The following is a 16,176-nucleotide window of genomic DNA, read 5'->3' as shown; positions in this document are numbered from 1 at the left end:
AAATGATTGCACACGATCTGCGCAACATCCATACGAAAACAGCCGAGCGTTGCCGAATAAGCTTACGGAACTAGTCGAACAAACCCGAGTGCCGCCGATGTATATCCGGTCGATTGGGTCGAGAGAAGGATAGAGGCAGGCTGTCATCCCGACTGGATGTAGCAACCTTTTCCCAGTTTTGAGAGGTAGAATCTGTGGGCGATTTCGGATAAAATGCCGTCGCTTTTATTCTGTGGGCCCAAATTGGCAGCCTGTGGGATCGTGTTAAGCATCTGGGGTGTTGTTATGCTGGTAAGGATTATAGTCTTCTTCGTGTCATCGCTTGCTAGTTGTAGCTAATGGGATTCATCCCCAACGACAGGAATAATAGTAAATGTTGGTGTATTTGGATTTTAACTGATATATAAATGCGTACATTTGTAATAAATCTGCACAAAAAGATATGTTCAGTCACCTATTTATCAGCAGAATATACTAGGAGCCTGATATGAGGAATATAACAGCAGGTGTTGGGATCATAGGATGTGAAGGCCTTAATAGCTATTCTTCACCGCCTTTTAGCAAGAATAGCATTTTTTGTGTATTTCCATATATATATATATATATATTGGGTGCTCTTCCATAATTAATTCCACCTCTATGTCCTAATTTTAAATATTCACAACAAACCTTGTTAATTATTCACTTTTGTTTTCAGTCAATGTTGGGAATCTTCTTCAGTGCAAAATCTGCTGTGCTGATCGAAGATGTTCCCTTTACTGAGGAAGACATCCGCGATGAGTGAGTTACTCTCCCCCATATAATGTTCCAGACATCTGAATAGATATTTTAAGATAAGAAATTAATACATTTATTCAACAAGGATGCATTAAATTGATCAAAAGTGACAGACATTTATAATGTTGCAAGATTTCTACTTCAAATGCATGCTGTTCTTTTGAGCTTTCTATTCATCAAAGAATCCTAAATAAAAAATGTATTGTGGTTTCCACAAAAATAGTAAGCAGCGCAACTGTTTTCAACATTGATAATAATAATAAATGTTTCTTGAGCATCAAATCAGCATATTAGAATGATTTCTGAAGGATCACGTGGCACTGAAGACTGGAGTAATGATGCTGACAACTAGGCTTTGCATCACAGGAATAAATTAATAATTTTCTTCAAACATTTCGAATAGGTGCATGTGTAGAATGAGAACTGGCATATCCTAAGATGATGACATTTTTACATGCAAATGTTTACTCCTGAATTTGTTTTCTCTTCAACAGCAAGAATCCACCACAGACAATTTACGGACTCTACAACCAAGTCGGGATCAACTGCTTCATTGCAGCTGCCATCTACGTAGGTGTTGGCGCAGTGTCTCTGTGTCAAGTTCGCCTTAACAAGCGCCAGGAGTACATGGTCACATAAACCCAGACCATTTCCAAATTCAACTCCAATTACTCCTAATTATTTATTTTTAAAAGACTTCTCAACAATCTAGAAGGAGATTTTGCTTTGTTATATTGTCTGAAATTGATATATTTGCCAGTTCATCTTTGGCTCAAAATTTAAATACTAGATATATTGATAATGCAATGAAGAAAATGTGTCCAAAACATACAGTAAACAGGCACAAATACATGCTGTGTGCATATATATGCATGTCATGTGTTGTTAAATTCCAGAAATATTCAGAACATTATGGGAAGGAACTTTGACTCCACATTTTCCATCATATAAATAAGCAAAACAAGCCGAAGGTCTTCACTTTAATGGTTGTCTTCTGATGAATAAGCTATAAGACACTATAGGTCCAGATGTTAGTAGCTGGTGTTTATGTTGAATGTGTGTGTATGGTGGACATTTTTTGAATTCCAATATTTAAATGTTTGTGTGGTAATATAAATGTCTATTATTTTATTGATGTACACCCTGCAAACCTCGTGCTGTGTACTTGATATCACAACAGTAATGAACAATGCAAGATAAGTCTTGTGTTCACTTCAATAAATTACTAGTGAAAAAAAATATTTTATTGTTGTTGTTTTGTTTTTGTCACAACTATTTAATAAAAGCAATAACAAAAAATATGTAACATTTCTTAACAAGACAAAAGTTTTGATGCCATTACAAGACAGGGAACATATTCAAAGCAAATCACTGGGTTTGTCATAAAAGATTTCCTTAGACTATGGAGAATAAAAAAGTGTTGTTTGTGGATGGTATTCAGACAGGTCTTGAAACATGTAGACACTTATGAAGTCGGCTGGCAGATATTACAAAGAAACAGTCCATTTAATAAGTCTTTACGTCTGTGGATCAAGCATCATCTCACAGGTACGTCCCAACTCTCCCAGTTTGACACGGGCATATTCTGCACGGTTTAAGGCCATCTGACAGTCCTTTCTGGCTGAGTATGTCGATCCCTCATGAGGCTGACCTGTTGCCACCTTCACTCAGAAAAGAAGAAGTAAAGTTAGTGCAGCACAGAGGCAAAGTTTTTCTCCAACGCAATGTTTTCGTAGGATAGATGGGTGGATGGATGGATGCATGGCACAATGCATATATGTAGTCCCTCCCGGCGCGCTAACAAGGAGCCTACTAGCCTATGTCTGTTACACATAGAACAATGAATAGAGATAGAATGATTAGACAGATCATGATAAATGGATGGATGTATAGTTAGAATATGGATGGATGGAATGATAGAACAATAGATAGATGCATGGAACGGTGGAGATAGATAGATAGGTAGGTAGATAGATGTGAATTCACATACACACCTGTGTCAGATATCGGATCTGTGCACTCAGTTCATTCTCAACTCTGTTGATGGAGGTCTGGAACTGATTCAACTGTCGGTCTAATAAACTGGCATTGGCCTTCTCTTTAGAAAGCTCCAGCACGATAGTTCCTGATAGACAGATTGTTATTCAGTTTGTACACTAGATTAAAAATATACAAAATGAAAAATACTAACGCTGTAATGCTGTAATGATGAGGTTTTAACAGGTATATTTATAATGTCAGATACAAAACCCCTAATTAAACAAAAAAACTTATATCGGCCAAAGCTGGACTCCCGGTCTGGCCAAGCTGGTCTGTTCACTGGTTTTAAAGGGGTTTTCCTTGTATGACCAGCTAAAACCAGCTTGGCCAGACTAGGAAACTAGCCTAAACCAGCGAAGACCAGCAAACTATCTTAAGCTGGTTTAAATCTTAACTCTTTTTTTTTTTGTCCTCAGGAACGTCAGTTCTATACGTTTTGTCATATTTAATACGATTACGTCTTTATTTATAAAGGAAATACAACCAGAATCCAAAGACCAAAAGCTGAAAAAGTGTATAAATTAATATGCAGGGATTACTGACAACAAATGACACAAACCTGCGCTCTGCAGCACTAAAGCAATCTCCTTCTCCACATCTTCTAATGCTCTCAGCCTGTCATTAGCCATTCCGACCACACAACCTACAGAGAAAACACCATGGAAAACACGCGTAAACATAAAAAAGACAAGCGTTCAACTCATAGGTTCAACTTCAACTGCAGCAGAAAACACCAACACACATTAGCTATACAATGAGTTGAATAATTAAAAAATCTTCATAAATCTATGTTTGTAAATAATTTTAAGTCTACTTACATGTATATTTAAGCAAAATATGATTTAAAGCTAAATTCGACGAGATATTTAACCACTAAATGTAGTACACAACGCGCTTTCAGTATGTTGCGAAGTACGGAAGCCGCAGAAGAACAGAAATAATAGAAACGCGAAATCTGCCGACTACCGTAGAGAAAACTAAACATGGATCACGTTTAACTAGTATTTAAAGCGATTTGCGCAACATCAGGAGAAAATCTGCCAAGGAAATTGGTTGCATAGACCTGCCCGTGATATTCAATGTGAAAAACGCTGTTAAAATACATTATACGAGATTCGAAAGAGTGAAATAGGCGAATTGTCCATCTGAGCTCCAAAGCTGCAGATCATGGAGTCTTGGAAGAGTCACGTGCGAGTGGAGCTGTTTCACCGAGACAGCAGGCAGAAAGACCCTTTCTCTGGCCTTTTTGACAAGGGTGAGTTTAACACAGATGCTGGCAAATGTACATAAACAGGCTATAAGAACTGCTGTGCTTCAGTAATGACTGGATGCTCTGACAGTGTCCAGGCTGGAGGAGATGCTGGACTTTCACATCAAACTCTGGCAAGGCAGGTAACACCATGCGTGACATCTGTTGTTGTACTGATTTGGTTTCTTATTATTACATTATGCATATATCCTGATGTATGTACTTGCCATACATTGGAATGTACTATGTTTTGTTTACTGTTATATTTGACTCAGTTCCAAAGAAAATGGAAGCTCAAAATGTCCAGATAAAGGAGGCACACTTTATTTGAGAGTGAATGAAGTGGAATTTCTTAATCAACAGGTGAGAGAAATATTCATATCAATAAACATCACTGATAAACTGCCTTATTGTTAAACCTAATGTTATTCTCCACCAGATCTGGAGATTTTATAGTGGTCGTTTGTAGGTTTTACTAAGGTTTGGGTTATGCTTTATCTTTATGAAATGTGTTTTTTTGTTTTTGAGCTTTTAATCAACGTGTGTCTGACATATCAGTCTCTTACTACTACTACTAACCATGGAATACCTTTCCACATCTGTCTTTTTTCAAGCTCAAACAGAAAATATCAGATCTGACCAGCAATATATACCTGAAGGAGGCGGAGTTACAATACTGTCACTCACAGTAGGTCAAACAGCCAGTCACATCTTGAAAAAGATGATAATCACAAAGACAAGCAGTTCTAATAGGGTTCTATCATGTCTTCCTGCTGTAGAGTTGCCCGTTACAGGACAGAAGCGGTTTTGTTGGCCCAGGGGGCTTCCTGTCTGAAGTCTGATCTGGAGGAATATGAGTATCAGCTGGAGTGTCAGTCAAAGGAACTGACAGCACTGAGATTGGAGCACAACACACTGAGAGAGGAACTGGCTGCCACAAAACACCAGAAGGAGCAGCTCCTAGACCGCTGGTTAGAGGAGAAAAAAGAGGAGGCTGAGAGGATTAATAAGCACAATGCAACACAAGAAAGGTGAATGTTATACTATAATATTTTATTATTGCTTCCTCAATGGTTTTATACATAAGTGACTTGCCATTCATTATATCGTCCACTAGGTGGCAACGTTTAGCTGGTCGACTGAAGAAGCGGTATCGTGGCAGGTCTCGCCCAACACCGTGTGCAGCCAACAGCAGCTCAGATATCAAACCGACAGAGCCTAAAATTTAACGTCCTCCTTCTTAAAACAAACGTATTTAACTAGGAAAGTGAATTTGATGATGATTTTTTTCCACACTTTGAGATTATTTTATAACAAGCATTAAAGCACTATAAAAAAATGATTTTCTTACTCATTTTTTATGTCGTTTTCCAGTACAAATATCTTAAATCAAGATATTTACTTGAGAAGCAAAATGACTTAAGTCTTGTTTTCTGAAAAAAAGATTTTTCTGACCCTATTGACAGATTTTTCCTGTTTTAAGCATAAACTCTTTTAATTTTAATATTAAGTAATTTGGCTTCTCTAGTAAATGTCTTAATTTAAGAATGTTTATGTGCTGGAAAAAAAATACTGAATAAGGAAATCATTTTTTTTGCAGTGTGAGAGCGAACACCTTGACTTTTCTCAGCAAATTGCTGAATTCAAAGGTTAGTAATAAAGCTTTCCAAATTTAATAACAGCCATGTTGTATTTTATTTGTTTTAAAAAAAATTAAATAAAAAGTTTTAAAATAAAATGGCAAACAGTGTATCCTGTGATTATGAAAATTGTTAACAACAACAAATTTCCTTTCTCCTGAGGGATGTTAAATCTCTGTACATCCATTAGCGTTTTTTTTTTTTTTTTTTTTTTTTTTTACCAAATGCAGCAGCCCAACAAATTAAAAGCAGCACTTTCATACATTTACAACCTGCAGAAAGACAACATGTGCTCAATCACATATGATCCTCGCAGCAGCACAGAGAAACATGCACAGCCCCTGTCACTGATTCTGTCCATCTTTGTGTAATGCACAGGGGTTATTGTACACAGATCACAGGAAAATCAAGACCGTCTTTGTAAAGGAATAAACATGAAGCAATTTGGCCATCTTTACAGATGGGCTTGCCGTTCATAACATAACAGTTGGCACAATATGAGAGTATAATTATCACATGCCTATGAAAAAAATTTATGAAATTCCCTGGAATCCCCTCCTTCATTAGCTTTTGACAGGTATATTAATCAAATCATTTACTTTTCTCCACTTTTTTTTCCCCCAATAAAATATCCAAATGCTGCTTTAATTGTAATGAGATGAAAATAATTATTTCTTTGTTACACCCTTAAGGAGAGAAAAGATGCACAATTTGATGTGAAGCGCTTCTGTTCTTGGTGAATGAGATGATAAAAATTTAGCAGTCCTCCTCCTTGTCGATCATTCCTTTTAACCGCAAGCGAGCAAAGTCCTCAAATACAATGTCGTCATCTGCAGTTAAACTGCTGTGAGAAAGAATAACATGGAAAACAAAGCTTTAAACAAGAGGGAAATCTAATCATTGTTTGATGTTGATATTAAAAATTCTTGCTTACTTTGTGTCAAACTCTATCAAATTGGTGTCAATTGGTGGATCCAAAATTGGAGCAGCTGTTAAACAGAAAAAGTATTATTATTATTATTAAATGATTAATGAAGGTGTTATTACATTGACAGTTAGACATGGCCTATTTCAGTGCAATTTTGATCATGGCTTGACACAAACCTGAGGTCGAATGGAAAAGGGTGGAGTCTGTGGGTTTTGGATGCATTAAGACAAAAGGCAGTTCCACTGAAACATCCCTGAATGAGAAAGAGAGAAAAACAACACAAAAACAACATTGCCATTATTTGAAATACTTGAGGTGTGCAAGAGTTCTTAAGAGGGCAAATCTTTCAAGAACTGACTGGGTCATATTTCACTACAAAATCAAAACTAATATATAATGTGTGTAATGTGTATATACTCATTTGGGTCGGAAAGATATTTTTTGTAAAGGAAATTAATGCTTTTATTCGGCAAGGATGCGTTAAATTGATCAAAAGTGTGACAGTAAAGACAATTATGTAAAAAATTTCTATTTCAGATGAATGCTGTTCAAGAATCATGAAAAAAAAACTTATTCTGAAAGATCATGTGACACTGAAGACTGGAGTATTGATGCTGAAAATTCAGTTTTGACATAACAGGAATAAATTGCATAATAGAAAAACACTTATTTTAAATGGTAATAATATTTCACAATATTACTATTTTAACTGTATTTTTGAGCAAGTAAATGCAGCCTTAATGAGCATAAGAACCTTTCAAAACATCTGAACAGTAGTGTATATTTTGCAAAAAAAAAAAAAAAAAATTGTAGAATATGATTTAATGATTTTTTTGGATTCTAATATTTTCATGACAACTAAGCCACATTCACTTCCAATGAAAATGTCATACTGCAAGTGTAATCCACAAGTTTATTTTTAAATATTTGTAATATCTGTAATTTTCTTTAAAAAAAATATTAAGTACTTTACAGACAAAATAGGCTTCTTTTTTTTTTACATTACAACATGCAATTCTTTAGATTTAAAGGTAAAATATGACCTAGACATTTCTTAGTGAGATTCATCCATTCATGCGGTTTCATGTGTGTGTTGAGATTAGTGCTGTTCTAACACTATCAGACAGGAAACATCAGGGTCAAGTTGAGCAGATCATTGAACACCATGCAGATCTTCTTTTTATGGCAAACCTAGAGACACTACAGCAAGCCACCAGAATGCACAATGAATGTATTTACCTCTCCAGCAAGCTGCTTAAAAGCCTAACGTGACAGACAGATGGAGGGGAAGGAAACAGACAGAGAGAGATACATAAAACAATGGGAGAGTGACAAAATGATTCAATAACCACAACAAAGCAGCACAGGCAGGCAAGAGTTCAGGGAGGAAATATAAAGCTCGCACAGCATCCTGCAAAAGAGTTTTAACAGCTAAAGCACCGCACGCTAATTAAAGCACCACCACTGAAAATATCAAATCCAAGAAAATGATATAAGACAAAAATGTCTAGATAAACTAGTCAACCTACACTAGTAAAACACACATACATGTGAGATCATATCTGATTATTATTATTATTTCGAAAACAACAGCAACATGTAACGGTCATTAATGTGTGGAGAACTAAAGACCTATCAAAACTGTTCCCCAGTGTGTGACTGTATAGAGGATGCAGGTGTGACACATGACTCACCCTCCACGGGAGACCACCAGTTTGACTTTGACCCGATAGGACACCAGGACACCCAGAACTTCCTTATAACTCACATCCTTCACACTGCAGTCAAACACACAAACAGAATCAGTCAGATGGCTCTATATCCTACAAAGAATTCAACACAAAACCTACTTTTTTGAAAAAAGGAAATCACCTGTCTTTACATTTATGAACAATTACAAAGACACCTGGAGTGGACTGATGAACTGTATACAAAAAGACCAGGAAGGTGTATTAAGAAAGTGAATAGGGTCAATTTTGATTTCATATACACAACTGTTAAAAGGTTTGGGGTCAGTAAGGATTTTTTTGAAATTAAGAAATGTTATTCTGCAAAGATGCATTAAATTGATCAAAAGTGACAGTAAAGACATTTATAATGTTAATTTCGGTCCCACTTATACATTTATATATTAGGTCTCTACTATGTACAAACTTTTAAATTAATCATTTGATAAAATGCACTTATTATGCACATCCATGTTTTTACATTGTATTTATTGAAGGGTTGCATTCTGGAATCCACTGCTGCATCAATATATATCTTTTGAGTTATTAATCAACATTTATTTTTCTAAATATTAAATTATTTGCATGACTTCATCTTATTTTAAAGCATTTCTTTTCCTTTTCATCTTCAAACACTAGAGAATAATGATTAATATTGTCTCTACCACTCACTGAGAGAAAAGTACAACTTATCAGTATGTTTTGAATCCTTCCAGCTTATAGTTAAAGTCTGGGCCAACTTTAACCTTGAAGAAGCTGTGAATTCTGTGTATGTGTGGTATTGTGTAGTATTGGTGCTGGTGGACAACTGGCATTCTACTAGAGACCTGCCGGCGCCTTTTCATGACTTAACAGATCACTATGTGCCTAAATTCATAGTCCGAGCATCAGAAGTGCGATGGATGGAGATATACTTCTAACTATCAGTCCATGTGTGGAAGAATACCGATTATGTCTATTTTTCTTAGCCAGTCAGAATTGTTTAACCTAAAGAATGATGTAGTTAGTAGACCGTTAGAGTATAATTGGTGTGGAAATGTGAGACTTGAAGCTGGCTTCTGCTGTTGAAACTGCAAACTATTCTTCAATAAAATTTTCTTTAGTTTATTTTTTTTAAAACTCTGACTCCTGTTCTTCATTCATCATATCTGGTCTTTTGTGTCTTTAACTATAAAATTACATTATGTTTAAAAAATACCTGCTTGTAATTACAGAAATTAATTATATATGTAATTACATCTATAATTACACAGTTGACTCTTCCCTTACAGCTTAACTCACCCTTAAAAGAACCATACCACCAAACCTGTTCCTAACCCTAACCCGTGTCCCACCTTAAGAGCAGGAAAAGTGTTTTACAATACAACATGATCACAATAAGTACATTGTACTTAATTTTTTGATGTAAGTACATAGTAGTCAATGCCACCTAATATAAAGTGTGATTGAACTTTCTAATAATCAAGTAATTCTGAATAAAAAGGATCACAGTTTCCACAACACTGATAATAATAAGATGTTTCTTGAGCACTAAATCAGCATGATTTCTGAAGGATCATTTGACACTGAAGACTGAAGTAATGGTGCTGAAAAATCAACTTTGTCATCATAGGAATAAATTACATTTTAAAATAAATTAAAACTGAAAATAGTTATTTTAAATAGTAATAATATTTTACAATATTACTGTGTTTAGTGTATTTTTTTTAATCAAATAAATGCAGCCTTGGTGAGAATAAAAGACCTCTTTCAAAAACATTTGAACGGTTTAATAGACTTTAACCACAAGTTGATTTCTTACTTCTCATTTACTTTAGAATTTAAAGTAGGAAACTTTCAATTTTGTAAAGATTTTATTAACTAGCCTGAGCTTTGCACAAATGCCTGTATATGTTAACAAAATGTTGCATGCTTGTAGTTCTACATCATTACAATTTTATAAGACAAAAATATTTAGTCTTTTTCATACTAGTGTGCAAATAGGTAAAATGTGCTGGTTAAGTACAGTAATACTCACATGGTACTGGACGCCAGGTTGGTGTCCTCATGTTTGAGTTTTCCATCCAGCGCCAGCCCTCTCTTCTCTCGATTGTTGTTGAGAGTTGGCGTGAGTGTGTACACTTTACAGAAAGTAGAGCTGGATGCCACTTGATCGCTGCAGAACACAAAGATGGAACAAATACACTTTGTTTCCCATGTACACATCATTAGAAAGTCAGCAAACAGACAGAAGAAGACATGTTTTTGTGCCACTTTTGGGTAGGTCTGTTCTCCTAATGACATCTTAATCATAAATCTTGAATAAATGAGAACTAAAAGTTCAGGTAATCATTTCAAAACACCAACATCTATACTGTGTAAATAAAATATGCTTACTCAGCCTCTATCTGAGCCACTAGACATCTGTACTGTGCTGTACTGAAGAGACAGATATCAGCATACTGTCGGACTGTAGAGACAAAAATGCAAACAGTACAGTAATAATATGTAAACAGATCATAGATGATGAGACTGATATGAAAATAATGTCACAAACTACAAACAGCAAGGCTGATGGCTGTGACTCACCTGATATTTTAACCCTTTTGACGGTCTTGGTTGAGTTATTGGTGACATGGACGTTAACACTGATGGGTTCTCCATGGTAATACAGCTGTGTGAGATGATCAAGGTTATAATAGGTTAATTATTTCTAACTAGCGCTGATATGTGTTAAACAGTATGTTACCTCTTTATCTAATGAAGCCTCTAGGTGTAAAGACCGGTCTGACATGAGGAAACTCCTCGTCGTCTCCACCATTGGCTGTGGGCCGGGTTTCTCAGGGGCGTACTGGACTTTACGAATCACTAGTCGCACTGAATTCCTTTCGAGAAAGAAATAATCTTCAAATAATACCTAAACTTTCCTTCCAAAAATTATTTACACTGAAAACTATGGAAGCTTGTTTCCGGCACAGAATAAAAAAAATTGCAAAATATAAACTCACAGTTCTGAGGGAAAAAAAATCTGAATTTCAAGATGTAAACTCGCAATTACGAGTTATAATTACGAGCTGTGAAAAAAAAAAAAGGAGATAAAGGAGATAAAAAGTCACAATGACTATTTTTATTTTGTTATTCCATGAGAGAAAAAAAACAAACAGAATTGTGAGATGTAAACTAAAAATTGCATAAAAACAAAACAACAACAACGAAAAAAACCCTGGTAATTCTGAGGGAAAAAAGTCATTTATACCTTGAAATTACAAGTTATATACTTGCAATTGTGAAAAAAAAAAATCTAAATTGTAAGATAAGAATTCACAATGACCTTTATTATTTAGTTATTCTGAGGTGGAAAAAAAATTGCGAGATATAAAACAAGAATTCCAAAAAACAAACAAACTCGCAATTCTGAGGAAAAAAGTCACTAGTTCGAGATATAAACTTGCAATTACAAATTTATACCTTGCGATTGGGAGTCTGAACTGTGACAAATGCGCAATTGTGAGAAAAAAAGTCAGAACTGTGAGATAAAAAGTCGCAATCACCCCTTTTATTTTTTTATTTTGTTGCAGAAAACAAATGATTATGGGTCAAAAAAGGCAGGAAACTGTAAAGAATCAAACCTTTTGTGATTCTTGTCGTCCATCGATTTGGCACAGAAAGCCCTGATCTCAAAATCCACCCCACAGGCCTGGAGCGAGAAAGACAGAGGTAAACAAATGAGAAGTTTGCTCAAGCTTCACAAATAGGATGTGTGCAAAATTGGGTGACAAATTTAAAAGTGTTAGATGGAACTTGTTGTGTTAAAAGGAGCTGTGAATAAGTGATAATACCTTTCCTGTGTCCTCAGGCCCAGGCTGCAGGGTAACCGAACATGGCAAGTTTTGAGGTATCTGGAAAACAGAAGAATATTTCCACTTAAACATACACTATGCACACCCTAATATCTCATCAAGTACTTCCTATTTAGAAGAGATGTACCAATATTAAAATTACCAGCCAATACAAAGTGATAATTATCTTCATGTTACAGTTGATAACTGATAAATGGCCAATATTAAAAGGGTAACACTTTACAATAAGGTCTCATTAGAGACTGCGTAGGAGACTGACATGGAAGACAAGAAATTGTTGAATAAAGTCTTTATTTTTATTTGTTTTTTGCGCACTAAAAGTATTCTCGTCGCTAAATAACATTAACACCGTGTCTACACCAGATGCGACTTTTATCGTGTCGCGCCGCAACAGCTAAAAGCTGTCTACACTGAATGCGACAAGACGACCGTTGGAAAGCACTTGGACTACGTCGGAAATAGAACGAGGAATCCGTTTACTGTCGGGAATTTGTGCATCTAGTGTAGACAATATCACGGATTATAATGGGTTCTATTGTCTTTAGACGCGTCGCACGCATTTAAAGTTGAACGACTGTAGTAGTCGCATGGACTACTTTAACGATGTCTTTACTACCTTTCTGGGCCTTGAAAGTGGTAACAACAATGCAGTCTAGAGGCCAGAAAGCTCATGGATTTCATCAGAAATATCTTAATTTATCTTAAAGGTCTTACGGATTTGGAGCAACATGAGGTTGAGCAATTTCATTTTTGGGTGAACTAACCCTTTAAAAGGTAGGAAGAAACTCACAGTGAAATGAAAAGGATAAGCATTCTGGCCCAGTTTCTTCAAAAGTCTTTCCTGCAGACGACTGTGGGGCTTGGATTCCTCTGGAATGGGAGGATAGGCTTGAAAAGTGAAGATGTAAAGGTCTTTCCGGAAGGACAGTCCTAAAACGTCAAGGTCCTCGCGGCCATACCGGAAAGCACAGGTTAAAGTCACAAACACTGGAAGAAAGATTGGATAAAGTATTAGGGATTATAACAGAAACACCACAAGTGGGACATCATTTGCATTTGATGTGAAGCAACATGAGATAAGTATGGAAAAACAGTTTTACAAAATTATAAACTGGAAAAATAAACAGTAGGGATACACAATATATCAGTATCATATAATTTAATTGTGTATGCTCATTTCCATGTATTTACATTTAGATTACCTTCTGCCGTCATCTAATGCTCACTTAAATCCTTAAAACACTACTAACTTAATAACACTGTTAATGCAATCTTTAGACAACAAATTTCAAAATGTATATAAAATTTTTATACTGCACTTTATAATGTTTGAGATGCTTAATTCACTTGAAGCAATTATTTATTGATTTTTATTTAGAGAAAACATATAGAGTTTTACTATCTTCGATTTATCGGTTACCGGCCATGACAGGAAAATAATTACTGGTATCAGTCAGAATTGTAATTTCAGTGTCTTTCAGTTTTCAAATTTCAATTGTCATTCATACCACAAAACAAAGTCAAAGATGCTTTCCTGCTCACCTTTTCTTTCTTTGAGATATTCAGGTTCGATCAGGATCACACCATCTGTAGCAGAAGTATATGTTGTATGTCAGTGAACTTTCAATAGAAAACTCTTACTTCTCCATTTAAATACAATTTAACTGATTGTCTTAAGTCACTGACCAACAGGGTCTACGTGATCAAGATGATCCACAAAATCTCTTTTTCCCAGGTATACTGTAAGCTGTGAAAACAGACAGGGTTGTAACTACAACTTGTGGAAACCAAGACTGTGATAGTGTGATAGAGAAAGTTTTTACCTTGCAATTGGGACTAGACTTCTTGAAAACCCTTTAGAACAACAGAAATGTGTACATGAATAATCACAGACATTATCGGAGCTGATCGTTTAGTAAAAATAGGTGGGAACGTTTTACAGTGAAGCAGATGGCAAGAACCAAAAGAGCAAACAAATGGTGAAGAGCAACAAATGGCATGATGGGAGAACTTGTTTTCTTGCAAACTCCAGTAATACTACGATCATGCTTGACAATATTAATAATATTTTTTCATGAAATAATTAAAAATTATTTCAGTATGAGAATTTTGCATAGTCCCTACATGAGTAGCTGTTAGCTGCCAGGCTAAATGCCTGCTAAAGGATGAACTGATTTCCAGTAAAGCCGTTGGAAATGCTTAAAATACATTTCTAACAAAATTACGAAGACTGAACATTTTTAATATAATAAACGTGATTATTAGGTGCTATTTCTCCATCATGATCAGTCAGGTTACCCAGCCAGCCACGTCCATTTAAAATTCAGCTAGTATTAGCTTTTCTACTGTTCGCTTCATATTTTGAACAATAATGATAACAAAAAAACATTTATTTGATGTCTGAGGCTTTAAAAAATACTCACCGGGTGCCTGCCTTGTCCCCCATAATGAGGGAAGAGTTGGCTGTGGGAATTTTTGTGGAGGAAAATACAGCTATGGCACAGAGTGTAAACAGAAGCTCCTAGGTGTTCAATCACTCCCTGGTAGCTGGCGGTGGGCGGGGCTACAGTCACGTGATCTTCCACCCACAAAAGTTGCAGCAGACAGCCGTAGATACAACAACAACCGAGTGGCGCCTCAGAATCACAGTAAAGAAATGCATTATTTATTTATCTATTAACATACTTATTGAATTATACTGATCTATTTATTTTTAGTGATTATATTAAAAATATTATTTATCAATTATACCATTTAATTATAATTATAGTATAGTATACTAATATATTATTTATGGTACATTTAGTATAATATAATTATTTTATAAGTCACCGTATTTTTTTTTTTTTTTTTACCAAACTAAAATGTACAGCAAAGTGAGAATGGTGAGCTGCTAGAGCTCATCTATGCTTTGATAACACAAGGGGTCAATTATGTCATAATGTCATACTGTACCTTTTGATGTATTTTTATCTAGTAGCAGTGTGAAGTGCTACTAGGAGTGAGCATCAAAGGAGTGATATTTTCTCTGAGAGGGTCCATGTATCCAACAGTGTAATATCTCCACAATCATTGACTGGGTGGGCCATTTATGTAGAAGATGATTGTGTCTTCTTTATAATTATAGCTTTGAAGGTAGTAGCTTCACAGAACACTGCAAAGGTTTCATAACACACTGCTTTAAACTGATGAGGGAATTTGACAGATCTGCACACATCAGATATCAGACTGCATTTTAGGCCTAACTGAAGAGAAAAACAAGCCATCTCCTGTTTCACCATAACCTATGAAAGCCCATTTCTGCCACATAAAACATGTAAATCATAATTATGATATCAAAAGTCAAAATTATGACATACTAAGTCATACCCTAGTGAAAAAAACTAAAATGTATTTTAAATATTTATTTTGTGCCAAGTATACTACAAATACATTTACATATTTATGTGCTAAATAAAAATACCCTGCAATTGTACTTTTGGTCTGCTAAACTGGAACAACTAATTTTGTACTTAATGCACTTTAATTGTGCGGAAGTAGTGCTTACGTACAACTAAAGATATACTTAAGTGTACATTTTGATTGTGCTACAGTGGAACTATTGCAAGTATAGTTTAGGAACACTTTAAATATATTGCATTTAAAGACTGATACTATACAATGATCATACAATCCTTATTAACAGTGATATTAAAACATTTCTTAGGCATAATATTAAGAAATGTGCATTGTGCTATAAAGAAATACTCCAAATAAAATTTTAATTATAATTTTATATCAGTAAGTCTTAAGTGATGTGTCAATAAATATGTTAATGGATTTGAAGTATACTTAGTTTGAAATAAATGCATTTTAAATAGATTTTGGTAGTTTTTTTTTTTTTTTTTTTTACAAGAGTAATTATGACAAAAAGATGAAATGGAAATAAAAAGCTAAAATAATAAGATACTAAGTCATAAGTGAGATAAAAAGCAAA

General features: G+C 35.1%; 4 protein-coding genes across 7 annotated transcripts; 2 read left to right on the top strand and 2 right to left on the bottom strand.

The window, feature by feature from the left end:
• Positions 1-70: 70 nt before the first annotated feature.
• Positions 71-2,018, top strand: rnasekb (ribonuclease, RNase K b). The gene is made up of 3 exons (XM_048178357.1): positions 71-291; positions 698-780; positions 1,272-2,018. Exons 1-3 carry the CDS (start codon positions 214-216, stop codon positions 1,414-1,416), a joined length of 306 nt encoding a protein of 101 aa, XP_048034314.1. The 5' UTR covers positions 71-213; the 3' UTR covers positions 1,417-2,018.
• On the bottom strand, positions 2,000-3,838 carry med11 (mediator complex subunit 11). The gene is made up of 4 exons (XM_048178342.1): positions 3,636-3,838; positions 3,377-3,460; positions 2,772-2,902; positions 2,000-2,438 (listed from the first exon to the last, which is right to left on the bottom strand). The coding sequence occupies exons 2-4, from the start codon at positions 3,444-3,446 to the stop codon at positions 2,295-2,297; spliced, it is 345 nt and encodes a 114-aa protein (XP_048034299.1). The 5' UTR covers positions 3,447-3,460; positions 3,636-3,838; the 3' UTR covers positions 2,000-2,294.
• si:ch1073-143l10.2 (uncharacterized protein LOC565165 homolog) lies at positions 3,785-5,415 on the top strand. Its single transcript, XM_048178296.1, has 6 exons — positions 3,785-4,072; positions 4,158-4,209; positions 4,342-4,429; positions 4,681-4,754; positions 4,846-5,097; positions 5,184-5,415. Exons 1-6 carry the CDS (start codon positions 3,985-3,987, stop codon positions 5,293-5,295), a joined length of 666 nt encoding a protein of 221 aa, XP_048034253.1. The 5' UTR covers positions 3,785-3,984; the 3' UTR covers positions 5,296-5,415.
• Positions 5,416-5,737: 322 nt separating this feature from the next.
• On the bottom strand, positions 5,738-14,828 carry arrb2a (arrestin, beta 2a). 4 transcript variants are annotated; one of them, XM_048178239.1, is made up of 16 exons: positions 14,624-14,828; positions 14,024-14,054; positions 13,887-13,947; positions 13,743-13,787; positions 12,991-13,187; positions 12,180-12,239; positions 11,970-12,037; positions 11,090-11,225; positions 10,930-11,014; positions 10,738-10,810; positions 10,379-10,516; positions 8,329-8,412; positions 7,874-7,897; positions 6,811-6,887; positions 6,641-6,695; positions 5,738-6,547 (listed from the first exon to the last, which is right to left on the bottom strand). In XM_048178239.1, the coding sequence occupies exons 1-16, from the start codon at positions 14,644-14,646 to the stop codon at positions 6,463-6,465; spliced, it is 1,242 nt and encodes a 413-aa protein (XP_048034196.1). In that variant the 5' UTR covers positions 14,647-14,828; the 3' UTR covers positions 5,738-6,462. The 4 variants fall into 4 exon arrangements, with proteins under 4 accessions (XP_048034196.1, XP_048034187.1, XP_048034216.1 ...); XM_048178230.1 differs by having other exon boundaries at positions 5,738-6,550; positions 14,624-14,826; XM_048178259.1 differs by lacking the exon at positions 7,874-7,897 and having other exon boundaries at positions 14,624-14,827.
• Between the last annotated feature and the right edge of the window lie 1,348 nt (positions 14,829-16,176).

This window comes from Megalobrama amblycephala, linkage group LG2 (assembly GCF_018812025.1).
Source record: "Megalobrama amblycephala isolate DHTTF-2021 linkage group LG2, ASM1881202v1, whole genome shotgun sequence".
In the NCBI taxonomy this organism is placed as follows: domain Eukaryota; kingdom Metazoa; phylum Chordata; class Actinopteri; order Cypriniformes; family Xenocyprididae; genus Megalobrama; species Megalobrama amblycephala.
Note: the sequence above shows the minus strand (reverse complement) of the source record. Positions and strands in the feature narration are given on the sequence as shown.

What these genes read in the sequence shown, in the direction of transcription:
- si:ch1073-143l10.2 (XM_048178296.1), top strand. Translation starts at nt 3,985, where the DNA reads ATGGAGTCTTGGAAGAGTCACGTGCGAGTGGAGCTGTTTCACCGAGAC. An exon ending in ATCAAACTCTGGCAAGGCAG is followed by an intron (nt 4,210 to 4,341) that starts GTAACACCATGC and finishes TATTTGACTCAG; the next exon opens with TTCCAAAGAAAATGGAAGCT. An exon ending in TGGAATTTCTTAATCAACAG is followed by an intron (nt 4,430 to 4,680) that starts GTGAGAGAAATA and finishes TCTTTTTTCAAG; the next exon opens with CTCAAACAGAAAATATCAGA.
- med11 (XM_048178342.1), bottom strand. Translation starts at nt 3,446, where the DNA reads ATGGCTAATGACAGGCTGAGAGCATTAGAAGATGTGGAGAAGGAGATT. An exon ending in TTTAGTGCTGCAGAGCGCAG is followed by an intron (nt 2,903 to 3,376) that starts GTTTGTGTCATT and finishes TCTGTCTATCAG; the next exon opens with GAACTATCGTGCTGGAGCTT. An exon ending in AGATCCGATATCTGACACAG is followed by an intron (nt 2,439 to 2,771) that starts GTGTGTATGTGA and finishes TTCTGAGTGAAG; the next exon opens with GTGGCAACAGGTCAGCCTCA.
- arrb2a (XM_048178230.1), bottom strand. Translation starts at nt 14,646, where the DNA reads ATGGGGGACAAGGCAGGCACCCG. An exon ending in GGGGACAAGGCAGGCACCCG is followed by an intron (nt 14,055 to 14,623) that starts GTGAGTATTTTT and finishes GTTGTTCTAAAG; the next exon opens with GGTTTTCAAGAAGTCTAGTC. An exon ending in GGCCTGAGGACACAGGAAAG is followed by an intron (nt 12,038 to 12,179) that starts GTATTATCACTT and finishes TTCTCGCTCCAG; the next exon opens with GCCTGTGGGGTGGATTTTGA.
- rnasekb (XM_048178357.1), top strand. Translation starts at nt 214, where the DNA reads ATGCCGTCGCTTTTATTCTGTGGGCCCAAATTGGCAGCCTGTGGGATC. An exon ending in TCTGGGGTGTTGTTATGCTG is followed by an intron (nt 292 to 697) that starts GTAAGGATTATA and finishes TTTTGTTTTCAG; the next exon opens with TCAATGTTGGGAATCTTCTT. An exon ending in GAGGAAGACATCCGCGATGA is followed by an intron (nt 781 to 1,271) that starts GTGAGTTACTCT and finishes TCTCTTCAACAG; the next exon opens with CAAGAATCCACCACAGACAA.